The following is a 20,594-nucleotide window of genomic DNA, read 5'->3' as shown; positions in this document are numbered from 1 at the left end:
CGTGATCAAATTGAATCCCGTCCATCACCTTCTTTGGAATCTGTATCCGACACAGAATGTGGGGCTGGACGCTTGCTCAAGTCCGCTATTGTTGATTGTGCTTATGAGGAGATGACCAAGATGGCAGAGAGGGAGGGTGAAAGCTTCCTATTTGACAACCAAAGTTGGATCGGATTTAATTAATATTAAATCCAAATATTAAATTAACCTCTGGTGTGTGGAATATCTGACCTTATTAACATTAAATTGAAAGATTCAGATCATGATTCAGATGTGTACAATGACTCTGCCATCTGCTGTTGGTAAGGGGAATCCAACACCATGTAAAACTGTCCAGACTCAGGTATGAGCTCATATTCTGTGTGTGTGTGTTCTGTATGCAAAGACAGGTCTAAGTATGGTTAATAGGTACACGGTATTATGACAACATGAGTATCTTTCCAAATTGAAACAGTAATAAAACAATGCAAATTCTCTCAACACTCCTTTAATAGTCTGTTTTCACTTACAACACTTCAAAACCCAATTTCCAAACATCATTTTTTTTTATACAAAAGAGCTCAACTCTTTTCTTAAAAAGGGTTAGAATCATAAAATGGCCATACAAAAACTTAATAAAGAGTAAGATGGAAATAAAACAAAAAATATTACAATAAACTAAAACTGATATGAAAAAAAAAGACATACCGACATCATAAAAACAAGAGCTTCTACCTTGTATTCTTTAGTGGTTCATTTAAAAAAGAAAGAACACTGTCTGTCACATCATTTAAAATAATGTTTGTGCAAAAACATCTTCAAACTTGAACTATACTTAAAAGAGCTATAAAGCTCAAATTCGGAGTTATTTGACTGTCCAGTTTTTCTTGGTATTACTTGGTGCCGCTTGACTTCCCAAAAGTAGTGCTATAATATACAGTTGAAGTCGGAGGTTTACATACACCTCAGCCAAATACATTTAAACTCAGTTTTTCACAATTCCTGACATTTAATCATAGTAAAAATTCCCTGTCTTAGGTCAGTTAAGATCACCACTTTATTTTAAGAATGTGAAATGTCAGTATAATAGGAGAGAATGATTTACTTAATCTTTTATTCTTTCATCACATTCCCAGTGGGTCAGAAGTTTACACAAACAATTAGTATTTGGTAGCATTGCCTTTAAATTGTTCAACTTGGGTCAAACGTTTCTGGTAGCCTTCCACAATCTTCCCACAATAAGTTGGGTGAATTTTGGCCCATTCCTCCTGACAGAGCTGGTGTAACTGAGTCAGGTTTGTAGGCCTCCTTGCTCGCACACACTTTTTCAGTTCTGCCCACAAAATTTCTATAGGATTGAGATCAGGGCTTTGTGATGGCCACTCCAATACATTGACTCATAATTTACCTTCCTCAATGTGCCATCTATTTTGTGAAGTGCACCAGTCTCCCCTGCAGCAAAGCACTCCTACAACATGATGCTGCCACCCCTGTGCTTCACGGTTGGGATGGTGTTCTTTGGCTTGCAAGTCTCCCCCTTTTTCCTCCAAACATAACAATGGTCATTATGGTCAAACAATTATATTGTTGTTTCATCAGACCAGAGGACATTTCTCCAAAAAGTACGATATTTGTCCCCCTGTGCAGTTGCAAACTGTAGTCTGGCTTTTTTTATGGCAGTTTTGGAGCAGTGGCTTCCTTGTCGATATAGGACTTTTTTTACTGTGGATATAGATACTTTTGTACCTGTTTCCTCCAGCATCTTTACAAGGCCCTTTGCTGTTATTCTGCAATTGATTTGCACTTTTCACACCAAAGTACGTTGATCTCTAGGAGACAGAACGTGTCTCCTTCCTGAGCGGTATGATGGCTGCGTGGTCGCATGGTGTTTATATTAGCGTACTATTGTTTGTACAGATGAACGTGGTACCTTCAGTCATTTGGAAACTGCTCCCAAGGATGAACCAGACTTGTGGAAGTCTACAATTTGTTTTCTGAGGTCTTAGCTGATTTCTTTTAATTTTCCCATGATGTCAGGCAAAGAGGCACAGAGTTTGAAGGTAGACCTTGAAATACATCCACAGGTACACCTCCAATGGACTCAAATGATGTCAATTAGCCTATCAGAAGCTTCTAAAGCCATGACATAATTCTCTGGAATCTTCCAAGTTGTTTAAAGGCACAGTTAACTTGTAAACTTCTGACCCACTGGAATTGTGATACAGTGAATTATAAGTGAAATAATCTGTAAACAATTGTTGGAAAAATTACTTGTGTCATGCACAAAACTATAGTTTGTTCACAAGACATTTGTGGAGTGGTTGAAAAAATGAGTTTTAATGACTCAAACCTAAGTGTATGGACGCTTCTGACTTCAACTGTAAATATGTATTATGAAGTAGTGGAACATATTTATGTTTCAGTTATGTATAGATACACTACATGACCAAAAGTATGTGGTCACCTGCTCGTTGAATGTCTCATTCCAAAATCATTGGCATCAATATGCAGTTGACCGGGGCAGCTCTAGCAGGGCAGAAATGTAAGGAAAAGACTTGTTGGAAAGGTGGCATCCTATGACGGTGCCACGTTGAAAGTCACTGAGCTCTTCAGTAAGGCCATTCTACTGCCACTGTTTGACTAGGGCGATTGCTCGGCTGTGTGCTCAATTTTATACACCTGTCAGCAACGGGTGTGGCAGAAATAGCCAAATCCACTAATTTGAAGGGGTGGTCATATACTGTTGTATATATGGTGTCCATTTGTATCATGAAATAGTGGAACACTGTATAATCAAATGAGTGGCATTGCCGAAGACCTTCCCCCTTTCAGAGGCAAAAACATGAAACACCTTGACCGTCAGCAATGCACGAAGAAAGGGTCAAATATACGGTAACATACACTGTTGTTAATACTCAGCTACCACGGTGAAGATGAACAAAAAATACATCAAATGTAATACTATCCATGTAGTATCTAATCGCAAGAGAAGCCATAGTTTTCAAATGGTTGATATTGACAAATGGGGTTACACAGTACCCCTTCTGAGCGCATGCACACACAGACACACACTTAAAATCTCCAAAACACACTTTCATCCAAATCAAATGCATTTTCGTGTCAAGTCACAAACATACAAGGTAAAAAGATGGAGAGAGGCAAAATAACTAAGGAAGGAAGCTTTGACTTCCAGGGTTCCTGCATAGCCTTGACTGAAGAGGCACAGGATGTTATTTCCCTCATAGGTCTATGAGAAAATACACCTCATGAAAAAACAACACACAATACAACAACATTGCTGACATTAAAATCCTGGCAATTCCCTAAAAACCAATTAAGCCTGTGGCCCTTTTTGACTCAACATCATGAGTGGGTCTATCTTTAAGAAAGTATAAAAACAGAGAACAGTGGACAGCAATTAGTTCATTGTTGAATACGGCACGCTAGTTTTATAAAAAGGGATTCATGTCTTTCAGAATGGATACAGTTAGAAAAAAGAACACCACTTCAATGTCACTGGTAAATAGTTTAACAACCGGGGAATTCTTCGACCCTTTTCACACTACTGTACCAAGCCAAACTGTACTGTGTTTAACTGTTTTTTTCCCCCACATGGTCATTTTGAACACAGTTCCAACAACTATAGTGGATGCTTAACCAGGCCAGAGTACTACAGCTTGGCTTGGGTCTTCTCAGTAGTAGTGTGGGAAGGGTATTACTGAAAACTGCACTGCTGAGCCCTTTGCAGAGAGTAGGCTAATCAGGTGTGTTAGAGCAGGGCACTGCGAACAATACATTTGTTTCCTTCTTTCTTTGCCCTCCCTTTCTCTCACTCTTCTCTCTTCTGTACACGTTTGTGTCCAGAAATTCTTGCATGCACCTAGGGCCCGTGTCACAAATTCACAAGGGAAGTCATTGCATTGAACTCGCCTAAGGATACATTCCACTCTCTGATGAATGTCTCTCGTAATACAGTGCCAAGTTTCTTGGTTACTGATTGTCCCAATTCTGTTTCCATACAATGTGCTTCTAAATCAAAAAGGCAAGTATACTAGCTAGAAAGTAGTGTATCAAAAACTTGAGTAAGTCACTTTTCTCAATAAAAAAAGAGAACAAAATACATCTCTTCATAGCAAGAGGGGTTCCTCTGCAAATTTCACAGCAATTCCTCTCTCAGCATCCCACCCTTTCCCCTAAAAATCAGTAACACACGGCCTCCCGGCACACACTGTGAACACACACCAGCACACCCCTTCAATCCTCTTACATTATATACAGGACATTTACCTACATAGGATTTCACAGAAATAATAATATAGTAACAAAACAAAGTGCCAACAAAGCTGCCATTACAGGTGGCCATTATACGTGTCGAACCACAATATACACTATTATACTTAAAAGGCAGCATACATTTTTTAACAAAACATGTTTTTTTCCTTCTTTTTTTGCTGGTGTATAAAACAGTAACATTTGACGTTGACAACAGCATCCATTTTATACTGGGAACACAGGTTTGTAACTGGACAGTTTCCACAGGAAAAGGACTAGGGGGTTTGTTTACGTTTTTTGCTTAGTCAGAGCAGGGCTGGGTTCCAATCTGGTGGATTACTCCCAGCCTTCCCCACTACCTTTGGCAACTTGGAGAGCCCACGGAGCTGAATGACTTGGAGTTGGATTCATTTCAAACTTAGACTTAGAAATGTATTTCTAATAATTACATCTTGAAACATTGGGAACCAACATATAAGGACCTATAATCTTCACTTCATGGAGCTATTACCATATTGATAGCCTCAATACCTAGTAAATACAAATATCAAAAGGACAGAAAGGAAGGGAGTGATTTTTCAGAATGTATTCCAGCTTGTCTCTCTCTATGGAAGATGAGGACTATTCAAAGGGAACAGAATTATTTTTTTCAGAATTGAACCCAGCCCCATTCTCTCTATGGGAGATGAGGTTAGTTTTAAAGGACGGAAGGAAAGGAGTGATTTTTCAGAATGGAAACCAGCCCATCTCTCTCTATGGGAGATGATAAAGGCTGTTCAGGGGTCAGGGTTTAAGGAGAAGGGGGTAGCTGCAGCCCAATTTGTCGACCGGCGTATAGGCGAGAGGATGTGTTCGAAAGGAAAGTAATTGGCGTGTGGAAAGGAGAGGGTGTGTCGAAAGCGCTCTGTTACAGGTTAGACGGTTTAGTCCGGTTCTTACCACACAACTATCGTACTGCAAGAGTTTAGACTTGAGTCTGAATCATCCAGAGGATGAGTCTGAGTCATATTTCGCTGTTAGTTAAACACAAATAATTGTAGATTTTTAGTTGTAAAAATGACGATTGTTTATTGTTTATTAAAAGTACTGATGATGGGTGTACTATTGCTTGTATGCGTGTGCTCACTGTGACGGCTACTAATATATTGGCTGATATTGGCTACTAATTAGCTACTTCCCACGCCGGGACAAGCACTTGGAAAGCGAGAGCACGGACATTGTGTCCAGGTGTTGTTGCCCTTCATGTCATGCCCATTGAGTAGACTGTATGTATGTATCAACGTGAAATCTCGATGGTTATCAATATTAGTTATTTCTTATGTAGGCTTCTATCCTACTTGAAATAAAATCATAGGAGAAAAGAAGAAAATTGGCACGTTAGCTACCGCTGGTGACAACTTGACACAGCTGCCCAGTGAGAAGCACCTCCGGTCAGCAGGCGACTCGATACAAAAACTCCTTTCGACACACCCACTCGCCCATACTCCGGTTGCCATATTGGGCTGCAGCTACCCATACTTGGGTTTAGGTGGCAGTGATATGTCACATGGCGGGCTTGGTGTAGCCGAAGATGCCAACAGGGAAGTGCTTGACGTGAGTAGGCCACTGGGCAGCCAGCTGGAAAAACTTGACATCATTCCACTCCACGCCGTCAATGGACACTATGGAGAGAGGGAGAGAGAGAGAGAAAGGAGAAAGAGACGCAAAAATGTTAATTTCAACCACTTGGTGGCGATATTGCACTTAAAGACTCAACGATTGAATTGAGGCTATTCGGGGAATTCACATTAACCTATGTGTGTGTGTCTTCAGCACGTACTCTACAGTATGTGTTAAAACAGGATAAGTATATAGTATACATGTATGATTGAACATGTGGGTGCATACTTGCGTTGAAGGGATGCAGAGTGGGGTGTTTGGATAGGACTGTGGCAGTCATGACATTTCGTCAGCCCCGTGTATTGTCTAATTACTGTCGGTCTCACGGTAATTGCCCGTTAATTAACATAAACACGTTTAGCCTCCACGCATACAAGCCTCTGATGTGCGCCTTTGGAACATCTCCATTAAATATACACCATCATAATAAATCAATTTCGAAGGAAGCATTTTTTTCAAAGGAAACATTATTAGGTAAAGACAATGTATTTCAGAAGAAGAGAATATATGTCATCTGGCTATGCGCCATGCCATAGCCTGTATGCTAGTTCATTTAGCATGCAAGATATGCATAGAAGTCCCGTGGCGTTATTTTATATTATATGATTTTATAGTAAAGAGAATATAATTGAACTTAGCTGAATAAAATAGAAAGGATATTTTTCCTATTCCGGAGCGACTGCGCATATGAAGTGGCTATGTTGAGCGTAAAAGTGATCATTTGAAACAGGTCCTATATGCTAGATTTAGATTTATTTGAACACTTTAGTTGTATTTATACAAACCTTACAATGTCTTAGAAATCAAAACATATATGGGCTGTATGATATGACTATCGACTATTGATGATTTGAGAAAGTTGCAAAAAAAAGCTTCCGCTCGTTCCTTGACTCAGGCTGCACTCGCTGCTCTCTCATCAAGTGCACTCGAATAGTAAAATGGGGCCGCTTTCCACGGTTCATTTTTCAATCATGCCAGGTAGGCTATTACGGTATTATAGTGGAGCATGTTCTTAATAGGAGCAGCTGAGAAATAAATAGAGTAGCGGCTGGGTTCCTCCACTTTTTGGTGGCAACCATCAAAACTCTGCTTTCACACGTGATTGCATATCGAAATGTCTGGACATAGTACCAGTCAAAAGTTTGGACACACGTACTCATTCAAGGGTCTTTATTTTTTACTATTTTCTACATTGTAGAATAATAGTGAAGACATCAAAACTATGAAATAACACATGGAATCATGTAGTAACCAAGAAAGTGTTAAACAAATCAAAATATATTTTAGATTTTAAATTCTTCAAAGTAGCCACAGCTTTGCACACTCTCAATCTCTCAACCAGCTTCACCTGGAATTATTTTCCAACAGACTTGAAGGAGTTCCCACATATGCTGAGCACCTGTTGGCTGCTTTTCCGTCACACTGTGGTCCAACTCATCCCAAACCATCTCAATTGGGTTGAGGTTGGGTGATTGTGGAGGCCAGGTCATCTGGTGCAGCACTCCATCACTCTCCTTCTTGGTCAAATAGCCCTTACACAGTCTGGAGGTGTGTTGGGTCATTGTCCTGTTGAAAAACAATTCATAGTCCCAACTAAGCGCAAACCAGATGGGATTGCGTACCGCTGCAGAATGCTGTGGTAGCCATGCTGGTTAAGTGTGCCTTGAATTCTAAATAAATCACTGACAGTGTCACCAGCAAAGCACTCCCACACAATCACACCTCCTCCTCCATGCTTCACGGTGGGAACCACACATGCAGAGATCATCTGTTCACCTACTCTGCGTCTCACAAAGACATGGCGGTTGAAACCAAAAATCTCAAATTTGGACTCATTTCCAGATTTCCACCGGTCTAATGTCCATTGCTCATGTTTCTTGGCCCAAGCTCTTCTTATTGGTGTTCTTAAGTAGTGGTTTCTTTGCAGCAATTCAACCATGAAAGTCTCCTTTGAACAGTTGATGTTGAGATGTGTCTGTTACTTGAACTCTGTGAAGCATTTATTTAGCCAGCGATATTTGAGGCTGGTAACTCTAATGAACTTATCCTCAGAGGTGATTCTGGGTCTTCCTTTCCTGTGGTGGTCCTCATGAGAGCCAGTTTCATCATAGCGCTTGATGGTTTTTGCAACTGCACTTGAAGAAACTTTCAAAGTTCTTGGAAAATTTCTGGATTGACTGACCTTCATGTCTTAAAGTAATGATGGACTGTCATTTGCTTATTTGAGCTGTTCTTGCCATAATATGGACTTGTGACTTTTACCAAATAGAGCTATCTTCTGTATACCACCCTTACCTTTTAACTTTTAACAAGGCACACCTGTTAATTTAAATGCATGCCAGGTCACTACCTCATGAAGCTGGTTGAGAGAATACCAAGAGTGTGCAAAGCTGTCATCAAGGCAAAGGGTGTGTAAGAATATTTCGAAGATAAATACACAATGCAGAGAACGAGGTCAAGAGAGTACTAACGATCAATGGAAATAGTGTTTTTTTCTGTAAGAGAGAATTATTGATCTATGGGTCAGAGACATGGGAGGAATTTGTCTCGTCATTGAGCCTGAAATATGATACTTATTATTTGGTCATTGGCTCAGTTTTATTGAAAGGAATTCTAATTGGTCAACCACAGGCTAAGGCTGGGTTATAAAACTACATCCTGTCCCTTTGTTCTGTGGCGAGAATCACAGGAGAGAATCACTGAGGACAGGGGAGCATGAATATATACCATCTACCTCCCCGCATGATTTGTTCTCTTTGAATTAACATATTTTCCTCCCCTGATTTGTTTTTGGGTTTGTGTAATTGAAGAGGAACATCAACTGCTAACAGGTGGCTAATTTGAAGAATCTCAAATATAAAATATAGTGTTCGGGAACATTGAAAGCAACATGTTTTCACAACGAAACATAATTCATTTAAACTGTTGACAGCCCCTCTCTGCATGCTCGAGAAAGGAATAAAGGAGAGAGAGGAGATGGAAAATCACGGTGGTGAGATATTCTGTAGCTGAAGGTAACGTGTCAGCCTATTAATTCTGAAAATATAAATTCTTTCCTATTACTAGGCTATTCAAATTCAAATTCACTATAATTGTAGGCTAACTCTGTGTGCCGCCCTGCACAACCAACCAACAGCATCGCCTAGGCCTATACGTTCTCTCCCAGACTCATGGATAGATAAGGTAAGGTAACCAGTCCATCCAGTATGCATAATAATGCACAATAATAAAGTCCACATTCAAAGGAGATTACTAGAATTGGTTTAATTTTGGAGTATAGGCGAGACCAATTACAAAGACATCTTAAATCAATGTTGTTTTTATATATTTTTTTGCTGTGTGTAATAGGCCTTTGCTGTAGGCTATGTATTGTATGGCACAAGCATGTGCTCTAATATGTGTATGAGTGTTTTGAATGAATCATCAACTTAGGAAGCGCTGTCCATTTCGTTATGTTAGACTTTGATACAACATCCACAATAACCATGCTTTCCACTCAGGTTCAACCTGCTGTTGAACTTCTTTCTTTAAATTGATCAATCACAGTAAGGTGAGTTTTAAAAACACAATACTGTTATGATGATAAGTGTTTGATGTGATTTTCCTTTTTTATTTGCATTGATGTCAGAATGGTTAGAGGGACAATACAGCCCTGAGTACCAGGCCATTAGGACCTGATGGTCGTTAGCGAGTTGGGTACTACTACTAACACAATCTCCAGAGGAGATTACTGTGACTCAATGGTCACCTGGAATTTGACTGCGGTCATGACTCATGACTGCAGGTGTGACGGTAATACGGTCACCAGTACTTGACTTGGACTGAAATAGGTAGGTGCCAGTACTCATTTTAGGTGCAGGTACTTTATATATTTAGGTGCAGGAGCTCCACAATACTTTTGAGCACATTTTGTATTAGAGGAATAGGAGCTCAAGTAGTAGAAATGTGATGTTCCAGTACTCAGCTCTGGTGAGCTCCTGCCCAAGTCAAGCTCTGGCGGTCAACGCAACAACCCTATGTGTGGGTATGTGTTTATGCTTACGCGTGTGTGTGTGTGTGTGTTTGTCAGGCCTGTACCTCTCAGCATGGTGTGCTGGTGTTTGGCAGTGCAGATCAGCCTGCTGATGCCCTCGATCACCTGGCTCTTGGAGTCCACCTCCTTCTCCTTGGGCTTTTTACTCAGGAATATCACTGCTCATCAAAGCGTGAGAAAGAGAAGAGCGAGAGATGACATCAGTGAAGTAAAGAGATCATTTAAAAAAAAACTAAAGATGTAAAGGTAAAGACGTCTTTTTCATGCCGACATCAACACAAAATCTGGTTGTTGCTGTATATGGCCAGATAACTAGATTACAACCAGAAAAAGATGTCTTCTTCATCAGGCACACATTTTCATATAGAAAAACGCAACATGCTATGAGTTGTAAGGTGGCATTAACACTTATAACGGGTAATAACACATTCAACCCATTGGCTTTCAGTAAAGCGCCACCCACCTTTCTTGTTCTTCTCCTTCATTACAACGGTCATGGCCATGCCGGGAGGGGGTGTCAGCTCGCCCCCGTTGGGGATGCGGGACACCTGCAGCGAGCGGAAGTTGCTCTTCAGGGTATTCTTGATGCCCACGTCGCGTTTCTCGCCCTCCTTCTTCTTGTCGGCGCCGTGACATGTCCAGTAGTCCACTTGGAGCCCCATCACCTCCCCACCTGTCACCGGAGAGCTGCACGGCGGAGGGATATGGGAGAGAAACGTTTTAGGAACGTAACAGGAACGTTTTGTAGGCATGAAAGGGAAGAAAAAGGCCAAAACTGCGAGGTTTAGTACCATCTGAACTTGTGCGTGGCAGTGTGGGGCTGTAGCCAGTTTATTTTATCATGTACAACTTACAGGTCAAGTCATAAAAATGAAGAAGACAAAGGGTACAAGTAGAGCTCCAGTGAAAGACAGTACGGAACACAGAACAGTGGTTACTTCCCTTCCCCCCACCCCACCCAACGTCTGGTCTGCAAGGAACATCTGGATGGAGTAAGGTCATTCATCTGGGAAGCATGCAGAGTGGTGGGAAAGTGGGGTGGTGAAGGATGGCTATCCTCTCTCACTCGCTCCAGATTGGTACATCTTTGGCCTTTTAAATTAATAATATATAGTTTACGAATGACTCATTAAATTAATAATATATAGTTTACAAATGCCTCATGAGCATAGTTCAATTGCTCTACCCCATCAGAACCCAAAATATAATAAGAAACACATTAATGTGGAAGGTGTGGTCTGTACCTTGTGAAATTGTTTTTATTGGCTACTGTGGCCTCTGTGGGGGTTATAGCCATAGTTATAATGTTGACCTTCAGATCAAATAATGGTTATGAGAGAAGGGAAGATAACTTAATTAACAAGACAGCTAAGGTACAGTACGTACCCGGCTCCGGCGAGGGTGGCTGAGACGGAGGGGGAGGGGGGCGGGGTGCAGGTCAGGTCCTTCATGTAGGTTGGTCCCGGCTGGGGGGGAGGGGAGGCCAGCATATTGATGCTCCCCATCACAGCATCATCAGAGTCCACTGAGGATTAGGGAGGAGGATTTGTTAAATTATTTTCAGCAACCAGAAAAATACATCTTTATCTGGTTTAAATCGGGTTATCTAACCAGATAACGACCAAAATATGATGTCTGTCCCATGGCATCTTGATCTCGTCATGAAAAAGTTGCTTTACCTGGTTGTATCAGTGGTTGTAATCTAGTTATATGATGCCTTTTAACCAGAAAACCACTCTACAGGCAAAATATTACATGATTAAGACATCATACATACAGTATTTTGCCCGCTGGGCCCCTTCTCTCTGTCTTCCCTTCTTCCTTCCATCTCATTCGAAAACAAAGGATTACCAAACAAGACAAAGCAAACGCATGGTCAAAGGAAAATAAAGAGTAGGATGTCTTACTTGAGGTCGAGAGGTTGTGCTCAACGATGCCCACTTTCACCAGCTGAGGGGGACAAAAGCCCAGATTGAGATTTACATTTTGGTCATTTAACAGACACTTATCCAGAGCGACGTACAGTCAGTACATTTAACCAAGGTACAATACATGACCAAAAGTGTGTGGACACCTGCTCGTCGAACATCTCATTCGTGCAGTCGCCATTCCAATTCATCCAAATCAAATCAAATTTTATTTGTCACATACACATAGTTAGCAGATGTTAAAGGTGTTCAATGGGGTTGGGGTCAGGGCTCTGTGCAGGCCAGTCAAGTTCTTCCACACCGATTTCAACAAACTACTTCTGTATGGACCTCGCTTTGTGCACGACGGCATTGTCATGTTGAAACAGGAAAAGGCCTTGCCACAAAGTTGGAAGCACAAAATCGTCTACAATGTCATTGTATGCTATTACAGTTAAGATTTCCCTTCACTGGAACTAAGGGGCCTAGCCCGAACCAGGTAAAACAGCCCCAGACCATTATTCCTCCTCCACCAAACTTTAGTTGGCACTATTGTCAGCATTTGGCCAGGATTGTTCAGGTTTTGGTCACTAGATGCCTCCATTGTGCTTTTTTGACCCTTTTGTTTTTCCCTTGTTCTAGTTATTAGTTGCACCTGTGCCTCATTTCCCTTGAATGTATTTAAACCCTTAGTGTTCCTCAGTTCTTTGCTCTGTGTTGTATGTTAGCACCAAGCCCCAGCCATGCTGTGAACTTATGTTTCTCTAGATTGGATTTTCTTGAGGTAATCTGGTTTTTGTTTTTGTTTATTTTTGATTATTCTTTTGAGGTTTGTTTTTTCCCCTGCTGTTCTTACCACTTTGTGGATTTTTCTTGTGTCTTGGAGGATATACATTTTTTCTTTTGGAATTACTTTTGACGTTGTGGATTTATATTTTTGCCTGAAGATCTTTTCCTTTTTTCTTTATTAAATCACCGTCTCCAGTACTGCTGTGTCTGCCTCATCTTCTGGGTTCTGCCGACTATTAGTGGCTCAGTTTACTAAGTGACTGTTTCTCACACCGGAGACCTGAGTTTGTAACCGGGTCCTGACAGAAACACAGAGCCAACAAAATGAACCCAGAGGCAGCCAGTACCCAGGACCATTTTTCCATGCTATCCCACCACAAGGGGACTGTCCAACGCCATGAAGCTGCTCTGGTTCAGCAAGAGGCCTTAATGGCTAGACATTCTCAACTTCTGTCGGAGATGCTGACTTCCATAAAGCAGATATCTGATCGACTTTCCCCGGCAACCGCTCCTGCCCCAGTACATCAGATTCAAGTGCCCATGGCAGTTAACCGCCTGGCTGAACCTCGTCTGCCGCCTCTCCAACGGTTCTCAGGTGATCCGAGTGCTTGTAAGGGGTTTTTCACCCAATGTTCTCTCTCCTTCGAGCTGCAACCCTCGTCGTTTCCCACCGACCGGTCCAAGATCGCATATATCATCACCCTGCTGTCGGAAAAAGCCCTAGCCTGGGCTACTGCTGTGTGGGATGCCCAAAGTCCCTGCTGTGCCAGCTACACTACCTCTGCTGAAGAATTCAAGCAAGTGTTTCAAGGTCCTACCAGCAGCCCTGACTCAGCCAAACAGCTCCTGACTCTCCGGCAAGGTCAGCGCAACGTGACGGACTATACCATCCAGTTCCGCACGGTGGCAGCTGCGAGTGGCTGGAACGACGAGGCGCTCACAGTGTGCTTTTTGAAGGGTCTTTCCGACACCATCCAAGATGAACTGGCCACTCGGGAACCACCAGACAACCTCGAGTCCCTTATCAAGGTGGCCTCGCGCATAGACCAGCGTCTGAGAGAGAGAGAACTCAACCGTAGACCTCTCACCCTAGCTCCTATCGGTCCCAGCTCCGAGTCTCCACCTTTATCCTCGCTGGCTCCACCGGAACCCATGCAGATTGGAGGCATCTCCCAGGCTGAGAGAGACCGCCGGATGAGGGAGCGATGCTGTCTATATTGCGGCAAACCCGGGCCATTTCTGCTCCACGTGTCCCGGGCTCCAGGGAAACGTACTGTCCCGTGCAGGCCTGGGAGGACTGTAACGGGAAACATAACCTCCTCCCATCCATCCAACTCCCGCCTGCTCATTCCAGTCACCCTTTCCTGAGACAACCACAAGCTTCCCTTTCAAGCCTTGGTAGACTCTTGAGCCATAGGTAACTTCATGGATGGTGTCTGGGCGAAGGAGAATGGTGTTCCCTCTGAACCTCTAAGTGACCCCATGAGGGTTACTACGTTGGATGGAAGTCCTTTGGGATCTGGATTAGTGGCTCAGTTTACTAAGTGACTGTTTCTCACACCGGAGACCTGAGTTTGTAACCTGGTCCTGACAACTATGGTATCGTTCTCCTGGCATCTGCTAAACCCAGATTCATCTGTCAACTGCCAGATGGCGAAGGGTGATTCATCATTCCAGAGAACGCATATCCACTGCTCCAGAGTCCAACAGCAGCAAGCGTTACACAACTGCAGCTGACGCTTGGCATTGCGCATATTGATCTTAGGTTTGTGTGCGGCTGCTCGGCCATGGAAACCCATTTCATGAAGCTCCACAGTTCTTGTGTTGACGTTGCTTCCAGAGGACAGACGATTTTTACGCGCAACTCGCTTCAGCACTCGGTAGTCCCATTCTGTGAGCTTGTGTGGCCTATCACTTTGCCGGTGAACCGTTGTTGCTCCTGGATGTTTCTACTTCACAATAACAGCACTTACAGTTGACTAGGGCAGGTCTAGCAGGGCAGAAATTGACAAATTGACTTGTTGGAAAGGTGGCATCCTATGACGGTGCCACGTTGAAGGTCACTGAGCTCTTCAGTAAGGCCATTCTACTGCCACTGTTTGTCTATGGAGATTGCATGGTTGTGTGCATGAATTGTATACACCTGTCAGCAACGGGTGTGGCTGAAATAGCCGAATCCACTAATTTGAAGGGATGTCCACATACTTTTGCATATTATAGTGGAAGTAAAAAACAAACATATCCCAGTCATTGCAAGTAAAACTTTCCTCAATAAAGCAGCTATAAATAAAAATCTGTTGTTATTGTGCATTATCGTGACAGCTTAAAATAAATGACAGATAATTGTTTGTCTAATTGGAGATGAGCGCTCAAAGATAACACTCGCGTTATTTAGTTGCAAGTGAATATTCTTACCCCAATAAATGGCACAAACTTCTGACAGGAGTCCTCGTCAGGGCTGAGGGAGAGAGAATGGATAACAAATAGTAATGTTAGTATTGGATCCAGGATCAACACACTCCCTGTTTTGGATGTGGTGGTGTGATGGGTCTGAAGGAAGAATGAGTTTGTGTGTGTGGCTAAGGGATGTCCAATCGGAATCGATGAGACATGGCGGCTCCCAAGTGGTTCTGGAAAACCCGGAACATTTTGGGAATGAAGGTCATGCAGTGATGGGAATGCCAGAGAACGCTCCTTACAACCGACCCCTAAACGGGTGCGTTGTAAGCCTGCCGTGACGTGAGCAGTGGAGGAGGGGTGGAGTGAGTGAGGTGGCTAAAATTGTTGGTAACATTGAATGTGAACCTAATATACAGGGTGAGTTCTGCAATCCTGCTGGTTTTGGTTTCTCAGTACTTGAGGTTACTGAGAATCAGACGAAAATTAACAAGGACAAAAATATACGGACCAGCGCCGTGCACATCCATTATACATTGTGGGGCAAATCCTAACTTCCACGTAGGTACATTTTCACTTAGTCATTCATTGATGACAATGGGAGAATAAGCTAAAAGTTGACTTAAGTGGAAGTTAGGATTCGCCCCTGTATTTGTAAAGGGTTGCTTAATAGACTGAGGGTTAAAGTACTGTGAGCAATTTCATATGTTCGGTCCCAGTCAACTACTTCTGCGTGACGTTGGTAGTGCTGCCTTCGTTTTACCAAAGCTATCCTTGCCTATTTCTCACAAATTCCCCAAAATTTGCTCAAAAGATGGATATGGCTGGTGCAAAACCAAAATAACCTGCAAAATGAGGCCAGAGAAGGTGCATTTTTGGAGAGCATGGTGAAAAGAGCTGTGAGAAAAACATGTTAGGATAGCAAAGAGGCAGGACAAACAGAGCATGACAAGTTCATCTCCCTCGCGAGACACATTCGAGAGTAGCATTGAGAGTTTTCCAGAATTTTTAGAGATGGAAAAAGCATTGACTAAAATATTGAGTATACACATCTGAGACTTTGCACCCTTGCTTTTCAAAGAGAAAGAAGACAAGTAGGTACAAACATAGCACATTGAGCAAACTCAGTGGTGCACAGTAGTTTCCACTGCCGATCTGACCAGAATATTATCTAGGACAGGGCTCTCCAACCCTGTTCCTGGAGAGCTACGATCCTGTAGGTTTTCACTCTAACTCTTAGCTAGCGCACCTGATTCTAAAAATGAGATGTTTGATGAATCAGTTTAGTTATAATTGGGGTTGGAGCAAAAACAGTCCAGGAACATTGTTGTAGAGCCCTGATCTAAGATAATCTTCAAGTGCGTCTCAATATTCTAACGCGGCTTCCTCTCCTGGTCTCCTGTTCTTCAATGGCACTGATCTGAAAACACATGATAGATGAAAGCATTACTCCTCTCTGCAGAGTTTGGACTCGATTGGCTCTTTTCATGTTGTGACAATGCTCAGTGGACTCTGTCCCTGTCACCAAGGGGAGACCGGGATTAGCCAATCAAAAGTCACCATTCGTGCCTGTAATACAGTGCACTGCGTCTTTTATACGCCTAGTAATTGTTAAGGTGACCTTTAAATGTTTACGTGCTCATCCTCCCTGGTGGATATAAAGTGTGTGTGTATGTCACTCTTAAAGGCCAGAATTGTTTCTGAGGTGGGTCAACAGTGACATCTGAGCAGAGTTTTGAAAATAACGGTCACTAAAAATAAAAACACGCAGGTGTGTGCATCGTGTGTGTGTGTGTGTGTGTGTGTGAGAGAGTGTCACGTGGCTGGTATTCTCTACCGCCACACTATCCACTCTTTCTTCCTCCCTCCCTCCCATCTCTTCAAACCACCTAATTAGATCTCCACTGTCATCTCTCCTTCTTTACACTCATCCTCCATTTTTAATCTTGTTTCATCCCCTCTTTCTTGATCTCCCCCACATCTTTCTCTCTCTGAGGTAATAGGAAAGAACACATCAATGTCAACCTTTCTCTCTTAGATCTCATTGCGTCAAGTTTGCCCTACCATTCCCAACTTTAAAGACCAAAGTATGTGGGAGACCTTAAAGGTAGAGTCAGCAATGTGACATCATCAAACACAGCGATGGCGACTTCCTGATAACAGATTTCAACGATAACAGGGTTTCAATACACTAAGACGGTCACTATTGGCTGTTCCCAATCTGTACGTTTGGCACTCCTTTGAGGCATGCCGACATCGGAAAGATCCAATAATGGCAGCCGTGGCAGATTTGACTTTTGTTGTTGACTTCTGTAAGCAGGAAGTCACCCTGCAGTGTATAGTATGATGATGTCATATTGCTGACTGTATCTTATCCAAAATCCACATATCCAAACCAAATCCAAACCAGAAGCCAACCAAGCCAGACAAACAAACAAGTAGTTAAGACAGTAAGACATGCAAAAATTCAAATCAATACGGGGGTAGTCGATGCAGACCAGATATGAAGTTAAGACGAACAGCGAGTTATGTGTGGGTGGGTTAGGCATTAGACAACAAGGGGTCACAGGTTATATTGGTGGACAAAATGCAACACAGCAGGGGGGCGGGGTCAAACGAAAGGCTGCGGCCAGGTACCTGATGTAAAAATCAAAATATAAGCTTCTCTTCCTTGAATGCAAATGAAAGAAAAAGGTAGAAAACTCAGTGTGGTAAAATGGTACACGGTTGTTGTTGTTCTTCATGAGTTCATGACTTCTGTACTTCAGTCAACTGTCGCAAAATATGTGATGTCAAAGTGTAGTCAACATGTTGATATTCTGTTGGTGCTAATTTGAATAAGCAAATGTTGTCGATGTCATTGAATGTGGTTGAAATTAGCAATACTGGTTGCTTTATCCAAAAATAAATTCATGAGAATGTAGCCACTAAATTTAATAATCTGAAGTGTAGAGGGAGCTCTTGCTATACAATAGATAATCCAAATATAGTTTAATAGCATAATATAATACAAAACTATCTACATACATAATATCTACATTTTACCAGACATTTCATAAACACACACACATGCACATGTGTTGGCACACACACACCCTTAAATATCCCCCATTCATGCTGCACTCACATGCATGCACACGTTTGCTTTCTTGCTTGCACACACACACACACACACACACACACACACACACACACACACACACACACACACACACACACCTTACCTTTTCTGTTTGTAGGTGAGCATGGCCTCAGAGATGGGACACTGGTGTGAAACACTGGCCCCAGCCAGGTACTGAGAAACGCGGCCTGCCACATCAATGTTGTCTTGGGAAACCCAAAGTGGAGGGCACAACCTATCATGTTTTTGTTTTTACACCCTTTTTAAATCCCATGTATTACTCTATTTATTATTTAATTTTTTAATGTATTGTATTATCATTCAACACCTACAGTAATGCAACAGTAGAAGCATCATAATATACGAATATTGTGTGTATGTGAGCATCTTACACTTAAAGAAGTATTCGGTAAAACTTCCTGCTATGAATACCCTGTACATAAATAATAACTTACATATTTTGTAATCGTGTTTTTAATAAATAAATACAATATTCTAATTATAACAAACTACTACATTTTAAGAACATTTAGAAAGACTTAAGCAAATTTGAAGAAAAGGATGTTATTTTATCAGCATATCGACTGTAGTACTCATGCTGCTAAAACACTAGACCACTGTCACTCCAACTTCCGGGATGCATACAAGGCCCTCCCCCGCATTCCTTTTGGCAAATCTGACCACGACTCCATTTTGATCCTCCTTTCCTATAGGCAGAAACTCAAACAGGAAGTACTCGTGCTAAGAACTATTCAATGCTGGTCTGACCAATCGGAATCCACGCTTCAAGATTGCATTGATCTGTCAGACTGGGATATGTTCCGGGTAGCTTCCGGGAATAATATTGACGAATATACTGAAACAGTAACTGCCTTTATCAGGAAGTTTATATGAGATGTTGTACCCACTGTGACTATTAAAATCTACCCTCGCCAGAAACCGTGGATAGATGGCAGCATTCGTGCAAAAATAAAAGCGCGAACCACCTCATTTAAACATGGCAAGGTGTCTGGGAATATGGAAGAATACAAACCGAGTAGTCATTTCCTCCGCATGGAAATCAAAACGTCAGTGTAGAGACAAAGTGGAGTAACAATTCAATGGCTCAGACACAAGACATACAGTTGGGAGAACAAGTATTTGATACACTGCCGATTTTGTAGGTTTTCCCTACTTACAAAGCATGTAGAGGTCTGTAATTTTTATCATAGGCACACTTCAACTGTGAGAGACGGAATCTAAAACAAAAATCCAGAATATCACATTGTATGATTTTTAAGTAATTAATTTGCATTTTATTGCATGACATAAGTATTTGATACATCAGAAAAGCAGAACTTAATATTTGGTACAGAAACCTTTTTTTTTTTTTTTTTTGCAATTACAGAGATCATACGTTTCCTGTAGTTCTTGACCAGGTTTGCACACACTGCAGCAGGGATTTTGGCCCACTCCTCCATACAGACCTTCTCCAGATCCTTCAGGTTTCGGGGCTGTCACTGGGCAATACGGACTTTCAGCTCCCTCCAAAGATTTTCTATTGGATTCAGGTCTGGAGACTGGCTAGGCCACTCCAGGACCTTGAGATGCTTCTTACGGAGCCACTCCTTAGTTGCTCTGGCTGTGTGTTTCGGGTCGTTGTCATGCTGGAAGACCCAGCCACAACCCATCTTCAATGCTCTTACTGAGGGAAGGAGGTTGTTGGCCAAGATCTCGTGATACATGGCACCATCCATCCTCCCCTCAATACGGTGCAGTCGTCCTGTCCCCTTTGCAGAAAAGCATCCCCAAAGAATGATGTTTCCACCTCCATGCATCACGGCTGGGATGGTTTTCTGGGGGTTGTACTCATCCTTCTTCTTCCTCCAAACACGGCGAGTGGAATTTAGACCAAAAAGCTCTATTTCTGTCTCATCAGACCTTCTCCCATTCCTCCTCCGGATCATCCAGATGGTCATTGGCAACCTTCTGACGGGCCTGGACATGCGCTGGCTTGACAGGGGGACCTTGTGTGCGCTGCAGGATTTTATTCCATGACGGCGTAGTGTGTTACTAATGGTTTTCTTTGAGACTGTGGTCCCAGCTCTCTTCAGGTCATTGACCAGGTCCTACCGTGTAGTTCTGGGCTGATCCCACACCTTCCTTATGATCATTGATGGGACAGAGGGGCAGCTCGGGACAGAGTCGTCAGCCAGGGGGGGGGGGGGGGTACTGTCACACCCTGACCATAGTTTGCTTTGTATGTTTCTGTTTTGTTTGGTCAGGGTGTGATCTGAGTGGGCATTCTATGTTGTGTGTCTAGTTTGTCTGTTTCTGTGTTTGGCCTGATATGGTTCTCAATCAGAGGCAGGTGTTAGTCATTGTCTCTGATTGGGAACCATATTTAGGTAGCCTGTTTGGTGTTGGGTTTTGTGGGTGATTGTTCCTGTCTCTGTGT

General features: G+C 42.4%; 1 protein-coding gene across 2 annotated transcripts in view; it reads right to left on the bottom strand.

Annotated features, from left to right (window-relative positions):
• Nucleotides 1-471: 471 nt before the first annotated feature.
• Nucleotides 472-20,594, bottom strand: part of LOC135539425 (phosphofurin acidic cluster sorting protein 2-like) — an 87,035-nt gene continuing 66,912 nt past the window's right edge. The window contains exons 18-25 of one of the 2 annotated variants that reach the window (XM_064965304.1): nucleotides 18,261-18,363; nucleotides 17,674-17,706; nucleotides 15,055-15,097; nucleotides 11,851-11,893; nucleotides 11,330-11,468; nucleotides 10,407-10,630; nucleotides 9,988-10,101; nucleotides 472-5,912 (exon numbers count right to left, since the gene is read on the bottom strand). In XM_064965304.1, coding sequence (XP_064821376.1) covers nucleotides 5,794-5,912; nucleotides 9,988-10,101; nucleotides 10,407-10,630; nucleotides 11,330-11,468; nucleotides 11,851-11,893; nucleotides 15,055-15,097; nucleotides 17,674-17,706; nucleotides 18,261-18,363 — 818 coding nt within the window. In that variant the 3' untranslated portion in view covers nucleotides 472-5,793. The remainder of the gene's footprint in view (nucleotides 5,913-9,987; nucleotides 10,102-10,406; nucleotides 10,631-11,329; nucleotides 11,469-11,850; nucleotides 11,894-15,054; nucleotides 15,098-17,673; nucleotides 17,707-18,260; nucleotides 18,364-20,594) is intronic. The other variant, XM_064965305.1, reaches the window with a different exon arrangement.

This window comes from Oncorhynchus masou, chromosome 5 (genome assembly GCF_036934945.1).
Source record: "Oncorhynchus masou masou isolate Uvic2021 chromosome 5, UVic_Omas_1.1, whole genome shotgun sequence".
Lineage (NCBI taxonomy): Eukaryota > Metazoa > Chordata > Actinopteri > Salmoniformes > Salmonidae > Oncorhynchus > Oncorhynchus masou.
This window is presented reverse-complemented; position numbering and strand designations above follow the sequence as displayed.